This window comes from Petromyzon marinus, chromosome 76 (assembly GCF_048934315.1).
Source record: "Petromyzon marinus isolate PM22_M1 ecotype Great Lakes invasive population chromosome 76, UKy_Petmar_22M1.pri1.0, whole genome shotgun sequence".
NCBI lineage: Eukaryota > Metazoa > Chordata > Hyperoartia > Petromyzontiformes > Petromyzontidae > Petromyzon > Petromyzon marinus.
Genome location: NC_133742.1, coordinates 4,046,358 through 4,064,532, shown reverse-complemented (window position 1 = coordinate 4,064,532; position 18,175 = coordinate 4,046,358). Strand labels below are relative to the sequence as shown.

General features: G+C 54.9%; 1 protein-coding gene across 1 annotated transcript in view; it reads left to right on the top strand.

Moving 5' to 3' along the window:
* Positions 1 to 3,837: 3,837 nt before the first annotated feature.
* The window catches only part of LOC116937499 (N-alpha-acetyltransferase 15, NatA auxiliary subunit-like), a 57,426-nt gene continuing 43,088 nt past the window's right edge, over positions 3,838 to 18,175 (top strand). Inside the window, exons 1-4 of the mRNA XM_076056540.1 lie at positions 3,838 to 4,087; positions 10,383 to 10,467; positions 11,882 to 11,986; positions 17,009 to 17,166. Of these exons, the coding sequence (XP_075912655.1) occupies positions 4,034 to 4,087; positions 10,383 to 10,467; positions 11,882 to 11,986; positions 17,009 to 17,166 (402 nt within the window). The 5' untranslated portion in view covers positions 3,838 to 4,033. The remainder of the gene's footprint in view (positions 4,088 to 10,382; positions 10,468 to 11,881; positions 11,987 to 17,008; positions 17,167 to 18,175) is intronic.

Genomic DNA, 18,175 nt, shown 5'->3' with positions numbered 1-18,175 from the left:
TTGAGGAGGTGCCATCTGTTGAGGAAGTACTGAAGGCGATCCGGAGTCTGAGACCAGGAAAGGCACCGGGTGGAGATGATCTCCCAAGCGAAATGCTGAGGTAGGGTGGCGTTTGTGCACAGACTGCCCTATATGACATCATAACAACAATCTGGACCACTGAATGGGTTCCGCAAGATTGGAAGGATGCCCTGGTGGTCCCCCTCTTTAAGAAGGGGGACCGCACAGACTGTAACAACTACAGGGGCATCTCACTCCTTAGTGTGCCGGGAAAGGTCCTGGCAAGGATTATTCAACATCGCCTTGCCAGGCACACTGAGGAGAGGCTTGCGGAGCCCCAATGCGGTTTCAGGAAAGGGCGGTCCTGCACAGATGCCATATTTTCTGTCCGTCTGCTACAGCAGAGGTGTAGGGAATTCCAACAAGACCTACAACTCTGCTTTATTGACCTGGTCAAGGCCTATGATACCATCAGTAGGCCTGGGCTCTGGGTTGTTCTTCGTGCTTTTGGAGTCCCTGACCCTCTGCTCACGATCATTAAGGACCTTCATGATGGTGAGCGGGCCCGGGTAAAACTACGTGGGCTGGGAGTCAGAGCCATTCCCTGTACACCTTGGGGTGCGACAGGGATGCCCTCTGGCTCCCACATTATTTAACATCTATTTTGACCACGTAGTTCGTGAAGCCTTCAATAGCTGTACCGGGGAAATCTCCATTTGGTACAGATATAATGGGAGGCTGATCGATGCCAGGGTGCGGTCAAGGGATGGCTCCCTATTGCTCAACCACGTTATGTATGCCGATGATTTGGTAATAGCTGCACATTCGGAGGAGTTGAAGACGCTGCTGCTGAGACTGGAGCATGCCACTAAGAGGTGGGGCCTTACCATCAGCCCCACCAAAACTAAGCACCTGCCTGGGTATTTTGTACCATCGGACACTCCACCCCCACAACTCCCAATCGGTGATGGGGAAGTTGTGGAGAGAGTGGAGAGTTTCCCATACCTGGGCAGTGTGCTTATGACTGGCTCCAGTTTAACAGCAGAGGTCTCACTCCGAATCAGTCGAGCGGCAATATCTTTCCATTGGTTGCGTAACGCTGTGTGGAAGCTACCTGGTCTGTCGCTCCGCACTAAGCTTCAGGTCTTCTCGGCCACGGTCATTCCCTCCCTTCTCTACGCTTGCGAAACGTGGACCCTCCTAATGGAACATCTTCACCGGTTAGAAACATTTAGGCTGGCCTGCCTACGATCAATCCTGGGTTTAACCAGGCTGGATTGTGTGAGGCGCTCACAAATCCTTGAAAGATCTGGACAAAGTTCAATCGGTGAGCTCCTCCGGCAGGCAAGGCTGCGTTGGCTGGGTCATGTAGCCCGCATGCCCAGCCACCGCATGCCCAAACAGCTTTTGTTCGGCCGGATCGAGGGGGCTAAACAGGCGCGGCACGGGCTAGAGAAGAGATGGAGTGATGTGGTACAGGAGGACGTGGAGCTGAGTGGACTTGCCGAAGACTGGTACCAGCGGTGTCAAGATAGGCCTCTGTGGAGGAGGCTCGTGAAGGACGCTACTGGGCAGTTGGAGTGTGATGAGTGATTGTAGTGAGTGTGTGATGAGTGTGAGTGTGTGATGTGTGTGATGAGTGTGTAGTGAGTGTGATGAGTGATTGTAGTGAGTGTGATGAGTGTGTGTGATGAGTGAGCGTGTGTTGAGTGTGATGAGTGTGTGATGAGTGTGATGATTGAGTCTGTGATGAGTGTGATGAGTGAGCATGTGATGCGTGAGTGTGTGTGTGTGATGTGTGTGATGAGTGTGATGAGTGAGCGTGTGATGCGTGAGTGTGTGTGTGATGCGTGAGTGTGTGTGTGATGTGTGTGATGAGTGTGTAGTGAGTGTGATGTGTGATTGTAGTGAGTGTGTGATGAGTGATTGTAGTGAGTGTGATGAGTGGGTTCCGAGACCTCCTGCACCTAGCCTGGCACAGTAGGGGGGTTACAGCTGGTGGTACATCTATAGGTCATCTATGTTCCGAGACCTCCTGCACCTAGCCTGGCACAGTAGGGGGGTACAGCTGTTGGTGCATCTACAGGTCATCTAAGTTCCGAGACCTCCTGCACCTAGCCTGGCACAGTATGGGGGTTACAGCTGGTGGTGCATCTACAGGTCATCTAAGTTCCGAGACCTGCACCTAGCCTGGCACAGTATAGGGGTTACAGCTGGTGGTGCATCAGCCACTCATCTCAGTCGACCCAAGGCACCTGCTGGGTCTGCCCCGTGACCTCCTGCCAGCGGGCGTTCGACACTTCACGTGGCCTCAGCGTGCACCTAGCCTGGCACAAGCGCCGTGTTGACGTCACCGCCACTTAGTGGCGAATGGAGGTTGCTGTAGTAAAACATCGCCATCTGGGGGAGAGAGACAAAGGCGGCCGGGCGTGGTGGTGGTGCTGGCCACCCACCCCCTCGTGTGCCGTTCTGCCCTTCATAGGTGCTACTCGCTAACAGCACTTGCCCCTACAGTCTGTAACAGGCTATACGGGGGACCTTTGTCTGTGTCTATGTGCTGCTGCTACTCGCTAACAGCACTTGCCCCTGCAGCCTGTTAGAGGCTACACGGGGGACCTTTGTCTGTGTCTATGTGCTGCTGCTCGCTAACAGCACTTGCCCCTACAGCTCTGTTAAGAGGCTACACGGGGGACCTTTGTCTGTGTCTATGTGCTGCTGCTACTCGCTAACAGCACTTGCCCCTGCAGCCTGTTAGAGGCTACACGGGGGACTTTTGTCTGTGTCTACCTTCATAGACACCGCTGCTGCTACTCGCTAATACTAACAACACTTGCCCCTACAGCCTGCTAGAGGCTACACGGGGGACCTTTGTCTGCGTCGACCTTCATAGACACTGCTGCTGCTACTCGCTACTCACTAACAGCACTTGCCCCTACAGCCTGCTAGAGGCTATACGGGGGATCTTTGTCTTTGCACGGCTTACGCAGCGGCAGTATCCGTTCCAGGGTAGTTTATCATGTTGCATTGCGTGGCTAATTAACATAAATTTACATACGCGCGAGTAAGCCCCTCCTTTTTCGTGATAAATGCCCCGCCTCTTCCGGTCTACCCCCTCGCACACCTCCCCCCTCATCGCTTCCGGTCTAGCCCCCATTCCCCCCCTCATCGCTTCCGGTCTAGCCTCCCCAACCGCTTCCGGTCTAGCCCCCACGCCTCCTCCCCCACCGCTTCCGGTTTAGCCCCAACTCCTCCCCCCTACCGCTTCCGGTCTAGACCCCACTCCTCCTCCCCCACCGCTTCCGGTCTAGACCCCACTCCTCCTCCCCCACCGCTTCCGGTCTAGACCCCACGCCTCCTCCCCCACCGCTTCCGGTCTAGACCCCACGCCTCCTCCCCCACCGCTTCCGGTCTAGACCCCACTCCTCCTCCCCCACCGCTTCCGGTCTAGCCCCCACTCCTCCTCCCCCACCGCTTCCGGTCTAGCCCCCACGCCTCCTCCCCCACCGCTTCCGGTCTAGACCCCACGCCTCCTCCCCCACCGCTTCCGGTCTAGCCCCCACGCCTCCTCCCCCACCGCTTCCGGTTTAGCCCCCACTCCTACCCCCTACCACTTCCGGTCTAGCCCCTACCCCTCCCTCACTCGCCCCCCCACCCCTCCCTCACTAGCCCCCACCCACCCCTCCCTCACTGCCCCCACCCACCCCTCCCTCACTGCCCCCACCCACCCCTCCCTCACTCGCCCCCACCCACCCCTCCCTCACTCGCCCCCCCCACCACTCTCCTCCCTCACCCCCCCACGCACGCACGCCCCGCCTCTTCCGACTTAGACTCCGCCTCTTTCTGCCGCCCCCCCCGCCCCCTCCGCCCGCCATCTTGCTTCGGGCCCACGGGCCGGCTGGGGTCTCCCTCGTGTCTCTGTCTCCCGCTCCGAGGCCACTCGGCCCCCTAAACTTTTACAAACAAACAAACAACAACACAAACAAACAGCTCACGACGACGAAGACGACGACGAGGAGCAGCAGCAGCAGCAGCAATGCCGTCCGTGACGCTGCCTCCCAAAGAGAACGCTCTGTTCAAGAAGATTTTGGTAAGCTTGGCCCTTGCTAGTCGAGGCAGGCTCCGTTGCGCTAGGCCGCGGCCTAGTTGGTTGTGTGGAGGCGGGGCCCGGGTGTGGTGTTGCATTTAAAACTAGATTTATTATTACGCCTTTACGGTTGCAAACATTACAAAAAAACACAATGATCATGGTGTACAACTCGCGTTGCTCAAACCAGCTTGACTTTCTCTTATGTGCGGCTGACGGCATTTCCCTCAAGGACAAATAAGCCGCGTAGGGGCGAGTTGCTGTTAAGTAACGAGCTGCAGCAGCCTCTTGAAAGCTGTCGGGCGCCGTGGTGCACACGAGGCCCCGGCCGTCTTTGTATCCCCCCCCACACACAACACACGCAGCGCACAGACAAAACGACGGTCCACCCTGTAGCCTCCAGCAGGCTGTAGGGGGGGCGAGTTGCTGTTAAGTAGCGAGCTGCAGCAGCCTCTTGAAAGCTGTCTGCGCCGTGGTGCACACGAGGCCCCGGCCGTCTTTGTATCCCCCCCACACACAACAACAACACAACACACACGCAGCGCACAGACAAAACGACGGTCCACCCTGTAGCCTCCAGCAGGCTGTAGGGGGGGGGGCGAGTTGCTGTTAAGTAGCGAGCTGCAGCAGCCTCTTGAAAGCTGTCTGGCGCCGTGGTGCACACGAGGCCCCGGCCGTCTTTGTATCCCCCCCACACACAACAACACACGACACGCAGCGCACAGACAAAACGACGGTCCACCCTGTAGCCTCCAGCAGGCTGTAGGGAGGCGAGTTGCTGTTAGCGAGCAGCACCTATTAAGGTCAGAACGGCGCACGAGGAGGTGGATGGGGTGGGGTTGGCCGACAGCACGCCCGGCCGCCTTTGTCTCTCTTTGTCCCCCAGTGGCGACGTTTTCCCCGCATGTACCGCCGCACACAGGTGCTCATTTTGAGGCCGAGTCGACCTAGGGGAGGGTTCGGATATTCGGTGGTTGGTTGGTTCGTGGCGGTGGTGGTAACCGCAGCGCCACCGCTCCCCACTGTATCACCCCACCCAGAACCCACCTCGCCACCTCGTTCTGAAGTTGCGAGAGGCACGTTCCCCGGAACGTCGCCGATGGGGGGTGGGGTGAGGGGGGGGTGGGTCATCACCGCCACCGCCTGTGCGACGCAGTGGTTCGCGTGTCCAGATTCCGGGATCGCAGGAGGAATCCGATGAGCTATAAAGCTCTTTGATTTTTGTTTTTAAATCACAGACGTTCCTAGTAGGGGGGACTCGCCCGCCCGCCCGGCCGGCCCCGAATTCCCAGTTGCGTGCCTCTTGACACAGCCTCCACCATCATCAGTAGTGGTCAGGGTCTGTCCACTGCTGGATGAGATCTCCACCCCCAAGCCTCCACCACCATCACCACCATCATCATCAGTAGTGGTCAGGGTCTGTCCACTGCTGGATAAGATCTCCACCCCCCCCCCACGCCTCCCCCATCACCACCACCATCATCATCAGGAGTGGTCAGGGTCTGTCCACTGCTGGATGAGATCTCCACCCCCCCCCACGCCTCCCCCATCACCACCATCACCACCATCAGTAGTGGTCAGGGTCTGTCCACTGCTGGATGAGATCTTCACCCCCCCCCCCCCCCCCAGCCTCCACCATCATCAGGAGTGGTCAGGGTCTGTCCACTGCTGGATGAGATCTCCACCCCCCAAGCCACCATCACCACCATCATCATCAGGAGTGGTCAGGGTCTGTCCACTGCTGGATGAGATCTCCCTCCCCCCCAGCCTCCACCACCATCATCACCATCAGTAGTGGTCAGGGTCTGTCCACTGCTGGATGAGATCTCCACCCCCAAACCTCCGCCATCACCACCATCATCATCAGGAGTGGTCAGGGTCTGTCCACTGCTGGATGAGATCTCCACCTCCAAGCCTCCACCATCATCAGGAGTGGTCAGGGTCTGTCCACTGCTGGATGAGATCTCCCTCCCCCCCCAGCCTCCACCATCATCATCAGGAGTGGTCAGGGTCTGTCGACTGCTGGATGAGATCTCCACCCCCCAAGCCACCACCATCACCACCATCATCAGTAGTGGTCAGGGTCTGTCCACTGCTGGATGAGATCTCCACCCCCCAAGCCACCACCATCACCACCATCATCAGTAGTGGTCAGGGGCTGTCCACTGCTGGATGAGATCTCCACCCCCCAAGCCACCACCATCACCACCATCATCATCAGTAGTGGTCAGGGTCTGTCCACTGCTGGATGAGATCTCCCCCCCCCAGCCTCCACCATCATCAGCATCAGTAGTGGTCAGGGTCTGTCCACTGCTGGATGAGATCTCCACCCTCCAAGCCACCACCATTACCACCATCACCACCGTCATCAGGAGTGGTCAGGGTCTGTCCACTGCTGGATGAGATCTCCACCCCAATCCTCCACCATCATCAGTAGTGGTCAGGGTCTGTCCACTGCTGGATGAGATCTCCCCCCCCAAGCCTCCATCACCATCAGTAGTGGTCAGGGTCTGTCCACTGCTGGATGAGATCTCCACCCCCCCAGCCTCCACCATCATCATCAGTGGTCAGGGTCTGTCCACTGCTGGATAAGATCTCCACCCTCCAAGCCACCACCATCACCACCATCACCACCGTCATCATCAGTAGTGGTCAGGGTCTGTCCACTGCTGGATGAGATCTCCCTCCAAGCCTCCACCATCATCACCATCACCACCATCATCATCAGGAGTGGTCAGGGTCTGTCTACTGCTGGATCAAGTCTCTCCAAGACTCCACCATCACCATCGTCGTCAGCCAGGGTCTATCCACCCCGAGCTGTATTGGGGGATCTTCGTTAACTGTTTTGTGATGTACCAAATAATAGGCGACGTTTCGGACAACGCCCACTAGTTGAGAGCACAGGCCAGGCTAGGAGATGTTAACTACCTCGCCTGGTACACAGGAGGTCGTGGGTTCGATCCCGACCCTGACGACGCCTGCTGCTGCTGTAGATTTGGAGTTTGTGTCTCTCATCATCATCACGCTGGCTTGGAGATGTTAACTCGTAGAGATTCATAGAGATACGTAGACACTCATAGAGATGCATAGAGGCACAGAGGTACAGAGAGGCAGCAGCAGCAGCTGCAGCAGCTACAGCAGCAGCTACAGCAGCAGCAGCTACAGCAGTAGCAGCAGCTACTGCTGTAACTACAGCAGTAGCTGCTGTAGTTACAGCTACAGCAGCTACTGCTACTGCTGTAGCTACAGCAGTAGCCGAAGCAGCTACAGCAGTAGCTACAGCAGCAGCTACAGCAGATACAGCAGCAGCTACAGCAGCAGCTGCAGCAGCTACAGCAGCTACAGCAGCAGCCACAGCAGATACAGCAGCAGCAGCTGCAGCTACAGTAGCAGCTTCAGCAGTAGCTACAGCAGCAGTTACAGCAGCAGCTACAGCAGCAGCTACAGCAGTAGCTACAGCAGCTACAGCAGTAGCTACATCAGCAGCTACAGCAGCAGCTACAGCAGTAGCTACAGCAGCAGCTACAGCAGCAGCTACAGCAGTAGCAGCTACAGCAGCTGCAGCTACAGCAGCTACAGCAGCAGCTGCAGCAGCTGCAACAGCTACAGCAGCAGCTACAGCAGCTGCAGCTACATCAGCAGCAGTAGCAGCTACAACAGTAGCAGCTACAGCAGCAGCTTACAGCTGTTGTAGCTACAGCAGCAGCTGTAGTTACAACAGCTGCTGCAGCAGCCGTCCCCACACTGGAATGTATCGCCACACCCCCACGACACTGTACCCAACAAGCACGCCTTGCCGCCTGTACATCCAGCTGTGTCATAGCTGTAGCTGCTGATGCTGTAGTTGATGCTGTAGCTGCTGCTGTAGTCTGATGCTTTAGTTGATGCTGTAGCTGCTGCTGTAGCTGCTGCTGTAGTCTGCTGCTGTTGTTGATGTTGTAGTCTGCTGCTGTAGTTGATGCTGTAGTCGATGGTGTAGTTGATGGTGTAGTTGATGGTGTAGTTGATGCTGTAGTTGATGCTGTAGCTGCTGCTGTAGCTGCTGCTGTAGTATGATGCTGTAGTTGATGCTGTAGTCTGATGCTGTAGCTGCTGCTGTAGTATGATGCTGTAGTTGATGCTGTAGTCTGATGCTGTAGTCTGATGCTGTAGCTGCTGCTGCTGTAGTCTGATGTTGTAGTTGATGCTGTAGTCGATGCTGTAGTTGATGCTGTAGTCGATGCTGTAGTTGATGCTGTAGTCGATGCTGTAGTCTGCTGCTGTAGTTGATGCTATAGTCGATGCTGTAGTCCATTCTGTAGTCGATGCTGTAGTATGATGCTGTAGTCTGCTGCTGTAGTCGATGCTGTAGTTGATGCTGTAGTGTGATGCTGTAGTTGATGTTGTAGTGTGATGCTGTAGTCGATGCTGTAGTTGATGCTGTAGTTGATGGTGTAGTTGATGGTGTAGTTGATGCTGTAGTTGATGGTGTAGTTGATGCTGTAGTTGATGCTGTAGTTGATGCTGTAGTCTGATGCTGTAGTTGATGCTGTAGTCGATGCTGTAGTTGATGCTGTAGTTGATGCTGTAGTCTGATGCTGTAGTTGATGCTGTAGTCTGATGCTGTAGTCCATGCTGTAGTTGATGCTGTAGTCTGATGCTGTAGTTGATTGTGTAGTTGATGTTGTAGTGTGATGCTGTAGTTGATGGTGTAGTGCGATGCTGTAGTTGATGCTATAGTTGATTGTGTAGTTGATGTTGTAGTGTGATGCTGTAGTTGATGCTGTAGTTGAAGTTGTAGTGTGATGTTGTAGTGTGATGCTGTCGTGTGATGCTGTAGTTGATGCTGTAGTCTGATGTTGTAGTGTGATGCTGTAGTTGATGCTGTAGTCTGATGCTGTAGTGTGATGATGTAGTGTGATGCTGTAGTTGATGCTGTAGTTGATGCTGTAGTTGATTGTGTAGTGTAATGTTGTAGTGTGATGCTGTAGTTGATTGTGTAGTGTGATGATGTAGTGTGATGCTGTAGTTGATGCTGTAGTCTGATGCTGTAGTTGATGCTGTAGTGTGATGATGTAGTGTGATGCTGTAGTTGATTGTGTAGTGTAATGTTGTAGTGTGATGCTGTAGTTGATGCTGTAGTCTGATGCTGTAGTTGATGCTGTAGTGTGATGATGTAGTGTGATGCTGTAGTTGATTGTGTAGTGTAATGTTGTAGTGTGATGCTGTAGTTGATTGTGTAGTGTGATGATGTAGTGTGATGCTGTAGTTGATGCTGTAGTTGATTGTGTAGTGTGATGCTGTAGTTGATGCTATAGTCTGATATTGTAGTGTGATACTGTAGTTGATGCTGTAGTTGATTGTGTAGTGTGATGTTGTAGTGTGATGCTGTAGTTGATGCTATAGTCTGATGCTGTAGTGTGATGCTGTAGTTGATGCTATAGTTGATTGTGTAGTGTGATGTTGTAGTGTGATGCTGTAGTCTGATGCTGTAGTTGATTGTGTAGTGTGATGATGTAGTGTGATGATGTAGTGTGATGCTGTAGTTGATGCTGTAGTTGATTGTGTAGTGTGATGCTGTAGTTGATGCTGTAGTTGATGCTATAGTCTGATGTTGTAGTGTGATGATGTAGTGTGATGCTGTAGTTGATGCTATAGTTGATGCTGTAGTCCATGCTGTAGTTGATGCTATAGTCTGATGTTGTAGTGTGATGCTGTAGTTGACGCTGTAGTCTGATGCTGTAGTTGACGCTATAGTCTGATGTTGTAGTGTGATGCTGTAGTTGACGCTGTAGTCTGATGCTGTAGTTGACGCTATAGTCTGATGTTGTAGTGTGATGTAGTGTGCTGTAGTTGACGCTATAGTCTGATGTTGTAGTGTGATGCTGTAGTTGATGCTGTAGTTGATTGTGTAGTGTGATGCTGTAGTTGACGCTATAGTCTGATGCTGTAGTTGATGCTATAGTCTGATGTTGTAGTGTGATGCTGTAGTTGACGCTGTAGTCTGATGTTGTAGTGTGATGCTGTAGTTGACGCTGTAGTCTAATGCTGTAGTTGATGCTGTAGTCTGATGCTGTAGTCCATGCTGTAGTTGATGCTGTAGTTGATGCTATAGTCTGATGTTGTAGTGTGATGTAGTGTGATGCTGTAGTCCATGCTGTAGTTGATGCTGTAGTTGATGCTGTAGTTGATGTTGTAGTTGATGCTGTAGTTGATGCTGTAGTCTGATGTTGTAGTGTGATGTTGTAGTGTGATTGTGTAGTGTGATGCTGTAGTTGATGCTGTAGTTGACGCTGTAGTCTGATGTGTGTCTCCACAGAAATGCTACGAGCAGAAGCAGTACAAGAATGGTCTCAAGTTCTGCAAACAGATCCTTACCAACCCCAAGTTCTCCGAGCACGGGGGTAGGGGGCTCACCGTGAGCCACGCTCGCTCACCCACCCGCTCACCCACCCACTCAGTCGTCCGCTCGCTCACCCACCCGCTCACTCGCTCGCTAACCCACCCACTCAGTCGTCCGCTCACTCACCCACCCGCTCACCCACCTCCTCACTCATCCACCCGCTCACACACTCGCTCACCCACTCACCCACCCGCTCACGCACTCGTTCGCTCACTCACCCGCCCGCTCACGCACCCACCCACCTGCTCACCCACCTCCTCACTCATCCACCCGCTCACCCACTCGCTCACCCGCTCACTCACCCGCTCGCTCACCCACCCGCTCACCCGCTCACTCACCCGCTCGCTCACCCACCCGCTCAGTCGTCCGCTCGCTCGCCCACCCGCTCACCCACTCGTCCGCTCACTCACCCACCTGCTCACGCACCCACCCACCCGCTCACCTACCTCCTCACTCATCCACCCGCCCACCCGTTCGCCCGCCCACTCACTTGCTCACTCACCCGCCCACCCACTCACCCTTTGGCCCGCCCGCTCACCCGCTCGCCCACCTACCCACTCACCCGCTGCCCCGCCGACTCGCCCGCCCGCCTACTCACCCTCCTGCCCACCCACTCACTCGCCCACTCACCCACCCACTCACCCGCCCACTCACCCACCCACCCAGTCACCCGCCCACCCACTCAACCGAACACCCACTCGCCCGCCCGCCCACTCAACTACTCACTCACCCGCTCACCCACCCGCTGACTCACCCGCTCACTCACTCACCTACTCACTCACCCGCTCACCCACCCACCTGCTCGCCCACCGCTCGCCTACCTACTCACTCACTCACCTACCCGCTCACTCAGCCACTCGCCCACCCGCTCTCCCACCTTCTCACCCACCCACCCACTCGCTCACTCACTCGTTTCCCCACTCACCCACCCACTCACCCGCCCGCTCACCCACTCACCCGCCCACCCACTTGCCTGCTCACCCACTCACCCACCCACCCACTCACCCGCTCACCCACTCACCCGCCCACCCACTTGCCTGCTCACCCACTCACCCACCCACCCACTCACCCGCCCACCCACTCACCCGCCCACCCACTCACCCACCCACTCACCCGCCCGCCCACCCACTCACCCGCCCACCCACTTGCCCACCCACCTACTTGCCCGCTCACCCACTCTGCCGCTCGCTCACCCACTCACCGGCCCACCCACTTGCCCGCTCACCCACTCACCGGCCCACCCATTCGCCCGCTCACCCACTCGCCCGTCCGCTCACCCACTCACCCGCCCACCCACTTGCCCGTTCACCCACTCACCCGCCCGCCCACTCACTCACCCACCCACCCACCCACTTGCCCGCTCACCCACTCTCCCGCTCACCCACTCACCCACTCACCGGCCCACCCGCCCACAGAGACGCTGGCCATGAAGGGACTGACGCTGAACTGCGTGGGCAAGAAGGAGGAGGCGTATGAGTACGTGCGTCGCGGCCTGCGCAACGACCTCAAGAGCCACGTCTGTATCCACTACTCAGTCGCTCGCTCGCTCGCTCACTCACTCACTCACGCTCGCACACTCACTCACACACTCACTCACTCACACTCGCTCGCTCACACACTCACTCACACACTCACTCACACACACGCTCACTCACACTCGCTCGCTCACACACACACTCACTCACACACTCACTCACACACTCACTCACTCATACACTCGCTCGCTCACTCACACTCGCTCACTCACTCGCTCGCTCGCTCGCTCACACACTCACTCACGCTCGCACACTCACTCACTCACACTCACTCGCTCACTCGCTCACACTCGCTCGCTCACTCGCTCACACACACACACACTCACACACTCACTCGCTCACTCACACACACACTCACTCATACACTCACTCACTCACACACTCACTCACACACACACTCACACTCACTCACACACACACTCACACACTCACTCACACACTCACTAACACACACACACACTCACTCACGCTCGCTCACTCGCTCACACACTCACTCACACACACACTCACACTCGCTCACACACTCACTCACACACTCGCTCACTCACACTCGCTCGCTCACACACACACTCACTCACACACACACTCACTCACACACACACTCACTCACTCACTCACACACTCACACACTCGCTCACTCACACACACACTCACTCATACACTCGCTCGCTCACTCACACTCGCTCACTCACTCGCTCACTCACACACTCGCTCACTCACACACACACTCACACACACACTCACTCACACACACACACTCGCTCACACGCTCGCTCACTCACACTCGCTCACACACACTCACTCACGCTCGCTCACGCACTCACACACACACACTCGCTCACTCGCTCACACACTCACACACACACTCACACTCACTCACACTCGCTCACTCACTCACTCACACACACACTCACTCACACACACACTCACTCACACACACACTCGCTCGCTCACTCACACACTCGCTCACACACACACTCACTCACTCACACACACTCACACACACACTCACTCACACACTCACTCACACACTCACACTCACTCACACTCGCTCGCTCACACACACACTCACTCACACACACACACACTCGCTCACTCACACACACACTCACTCACGCTCGCTCACTCACACACTCGCTCACTCACACACTCACTCATACACTCACTCACTCACACACTCACTCACACACTCACTCACACACACGCTCACTCATACACTCACACACACACTCACTCACACACACACACTCACACACTCACTCACACACTCACACACACACTCGCTCACTCACTCACACGCTCGCTCACTCACTCACACTCGCTCACTCACACTCGCTCGCTCACACACACACTCACTCGCTCACACACTCACTCACACACACACTCACTCGCTCACACACTCACTCACACACACTCACACACACACACTCGCTCACTCACACACACACACACACTCGCTCACTCACACACACACTCACTCACACACTCACTCACACACACACTCACTCACACACACACTCGCTCGCTCACTCACACACTCGCTCACTCACACACTCACTCACACACTCACTCACACACACACACACTCACACACACACTCACTCACACACTCACACACACACTCACTCACACACTCACTCACACACACACTCACACACACACTCGCTCACTCACACGCTCCCCCACTCACACTCGCTCACTCACACACTCGCTCGCTCACACACACACTCACTCACGCTCGCTCACTCACACACTCGCTCACACACTCACTCACACTCGCTCACTCACACACACACTCACTCACACACTCACACACACACTCGCTCACACGCTCGCTCACTCACACACTCGCTCACACACACACTCACTCATACACTCGCTCACTCACACTCGCTCGCTCACACACTCACTCACACACACTCACTCACACACTCGCTCACACACATACTCGCTCACTCACACGCTCGCTCACACACTCACTCACACACACACTCGCTCACACACACACTCGCTCACTCACACACACACTCACACACACTCACACACACACTCACACACACACTCACTCACACACACACTCACACACACACTCACTCACACACACACATACACACACACTCACACACACACTCACACACACACTCACACACTCACACACTCACTCACACACACTCACACACACACTCACTCACTCGCACACACTCACTCACACACTCACTCACACACTCACTCACTCACACACTCACTCACTCACACACTCACTCACACACTCACTCACTCACACCCTCACTCACACACACACTCGCTCACTCACACTCGCTCACACTCACACTCGCTCACACTCACACTCGCTCACACTCACACACTCGCTCACACACTCACACACACTCACTCACACACACACACTCACACTCACTCACACACTCACACACTCACTCACACACTCACACACACACACACTCACACACTCACTCACACACACACTCACTCACACTCGCTCACTCGCTCACACACACGCTCACTCACACTCGCTCACACACGCTCGCTCACGCACTCACCCACTCACGCGCTCACACGCTCGCTCACACGCACGGTCGCTCGCTCACACGCTCACTCACTCACGTACTCACTCACGCACTCACTCGCTCACACACTCACTCACACACTCAGTCACGCACTCACTCACCCACTCACTCACTCACGTACTCACCCACTCACTCACTCACTCACCCACTCACTCACTCACGTACTCACTCACGCACTCAATCACGCACTCACGCACGCACTCACGCAACAAAGATCCCCCATATAGCCTCACTCACGCACTCACTCACTCACGCACTCACTCACTCACGCACCCACTCACTCACTCACTCACCCACCCACTCACTCACGCACTCACTCACTCATTCACGCTAGTGGACAGCGATTGGTGCACAGTGGGGACAGGTGATTGGTGGACAGCGGGGACAGGTGATAGGTGGACATTGGAACGTGATTGGTGCACAGACAGGTGATTGGTGCACAGCGGGATAGGTGATTGTTGGACAGTGGGGACAGGTGATTGGTGCACAGCGGGACATGTGATTGGTGGACAGCGGGACAGGTGATTGGTGCACAGCGGGACAGGTGATTGGTGGACAGTGGGGACAGGTGATTGGTGCACAGCGGGACAGGTGATTGGTGGACAGCGGGACAGGTGATTGGTGCACAGCGGGGACAGGTGATTGGTGCACAGCGGGGACAGGTGATTGGTGGACAGCGGGGATAGGTGATTGGTGCATAGCGGGGACAGGTGATTGGTGGACAGCGGGACAGGTGATTGGTGCACAGCGGGGACAGGTGATTGGTGGACAGCGGGGACATTTGATTGGTGGACAGCGGGGACAGGCGATTGGTGGACAGCGGGGAAATGTGATTGGTGGACAGCGGGGACATTTGATTGGTGGACAGCGGGGACATTTGATTGGTGGACAGCGGGGACAGGCGATTGGTGGACAGTGGGGACATGTGATTGGTGGACAGCGGGGACAGGCGATTGGTGCACAGCGGGACAGTCGATTGTTGTGGTTGTTGTTGTGGTTGTTGTTGTGGTTGTTGTTGTTGCCTGTAGTACACAGACCTCGTTTTTCCTTAACCCCTGCTCCCATAATGGCGGTTGTGGCCGTGTTTGCTGTGGTTGCTGTGGTTGTTGTGGTGGTTGTTGTGGTGGCTGTTGTGGTGGCTGTTGTGGTTGTTGTGGTGGCTGTTGTTGCTGTGTTTGTTGTTGTGGCTCTTTCTGTGGTTGTTGTCGTTACTGTGTTTGTTGTTGCTGTGGTTGATGTTGTGGTTCTTGTTGTTGCTGTGGTTGTTGTTATGGTTGTTGTTGTGGTTGTTGTTGTTGCTGTGGTTGTTCTTGTTATGGTTGTTGTTGTGGTTCTTGTTGTTGCTGTGGTTGTGGTTGTTATGGTTGTTGTTGTGGTTCTTGTTGTTGCTGTGGTTGTTGTTGTGGTTGTTGTTATGGTTGTTGTTGTGGTTCTTGTTGTTGCTGTGGTTGTGGTTGTTGTTATGGTTGTTGTTGTGGTTCTTGTTGTTGCTGTGGTTGTTCTTGTTATGGTTGTTGTTGTGGTTCTTGTTGTTGCTGTGGTTGTGGTTGTTGTTATGGTTGTTGTTGTTGTGGTTCTTGTTGTTGTTGTGGTTCTTGTTGTTGCTGTGGTTGTTGTTGTGGTTCTTGTTGTTGCTGTGGTTGTTGTTGTGGTTCTTGTTGTTGTGGTTCTTGTTGTTGTTGTTGCTGTGGTTGTTGTTGTGGTTCTTGTTGTTGTGGTTCTTGTTGTTGTTGTTGTTGTGTTTGTTGTTGTTGTTGCTGTGTTTGTTGTTGTTGTTGTGGTTGTTCTTGTTATGGTTGTTGTTGTGGTTCTTGTTGTTGCTGTGGTTGTGGTTGTTATGGTTGTTGTTGTGGTTCTTGTTGTTGCTGTGGTTGTTGTTGTGGTTGTTGTTATGGTTGTTGTTGTGGTTCTTGTTGTTGCTGTGGTTGTTGTTATGGTTGTTGTTGTGGTTCTTGTTGTTGCTGTGGTTGTTCTTGTTATGGTTGTTGTTGTGGTTCTTGTTGTTGCTGTGGTTGTGGTTGTTGTTATGGTTGTTGTTGTTGTGGTTCTTGTTGTTGTTGTGGTTCTTGTTGTTGCTGTGGTTGTTGTTGTGGTTCTTGTTGTTGCTGTGGTTGTTGTGGTTCTTGTTGTTGTGGTTGTTGTTGTTGTTGCTGTGGTTGTTGTTGTGGTTCTTGTTGTTGTGGTTCTTGTTGTTGTTGTTGTGTTTGTTGTTGTTGTTGCTGTGTTTGTTGTTGTTGTTGTGGTTCTTGTTGTTGTGGTTCTTGTTGTTGTTGTGGTTCTTGTTGTTGTTGTGGTTCTTGTTGTTGTTGTGGTTCTTGTTGTTGTTGTGGTTGTGTTTGTTGTTGTTTTTGTTGTCGTCGTCGCCGCGTGCCGGGGTCGTTGTCCCGCGCCACCACCACCACCACCACCGCCGCCGCCGCAGGCTGGCACGTGTACGGGCTGCTGCAGCGCTCGGACAAGAAATATGACGAGGCCATCAAGTGCTACCGCAACGCGCTCAAGTGGGACCGCGACAACCTGCAGATCCTCCGTGACCTCTCGCTGCTGCAGATTCAGATGAGGGATCTGGAGGGATACCGGGTAACACCGTGGTGGTGTGTGGTGTGTGGTGGTGGTGGTGGTGTGGTGGTGGTGTGTGGTGGTGTGTGGTTGTGGTGGTGGCCATCAAGTGCTACCGCAACGCGCTCAAGTGGGACCGCGACAACCTGCAGATCCTCCGTGACCTCTCGCTGCTGCAGATTCAGATGAGGGATCTGGAGGGATACCGGGTAACACCGTGGTGGTGTGTGGTGTGTGGTGGTGGTGGTGGTGTGGTGGTGGTGTGTGGTGGTGTGTGGTTGTGGTGGTGGCCATCAAGTGCTACCGCAACGCGCTCAAGTGGGACCGCGACAACCTGCAGATCCTCCGTGACCTCTCGCTGCTGCAGATTCAGATGAGGGATCTGGAGGGATACCGGGTAACACCGTGGTGGTGTGTGGTTGTGGTGTGTGGTTGTGGTGGTGTGTGGTTGTGGTGGTGTGTGGTGGTAGTTGTGGTGGTAGTTGTAGTGGTTGTGGTGGTGGTGGTGTTTGTGGTGGTGGTTGTGGTGGGTGTGGTGGTGGTGGTAGGTGTGTGGTGGTGGTGGTGTGTGGTGGTGGTGTGTGGTTGTGGTGGTGTGTGGTGGTTGTGGTGGTGGTGTGTGGTGGTGGTGGTGGTGTGGTGGTGGTGGTGGTTGTGGTGGTGGCCATCAAGTGCTACCGCAACGCGCTCAAGTGGGACCGCGACAACCTGCAGATCCTCCGTGACCTCTCGCTGCTGCAGATTCAGATGAGGGATCTGGAGGGATACCGGGTAACACCGTGGTGGTGTGTGGTTGTGGTGTGTGGTTGTGGTGGTGTGTGGTTGTGGTGGTGTGTGGTGGTAGTTGTAGTGGTGGTGGTGGTGTGTGGTGGTTGTGGTGTGTGGGTGTGTGGTGGTGGTGTGTGGTGTGTGGTGGTGGTGGCGTGTGGTGGTGGTGGGTGTGTGGTGGTGGTGGGTGTGTGGTGGTGTGTGGTGATGGTGGTGGGGGTGGTGGTGGTGGTGTGTGGTTGTGGTGTGTGGTGGTGGTGGT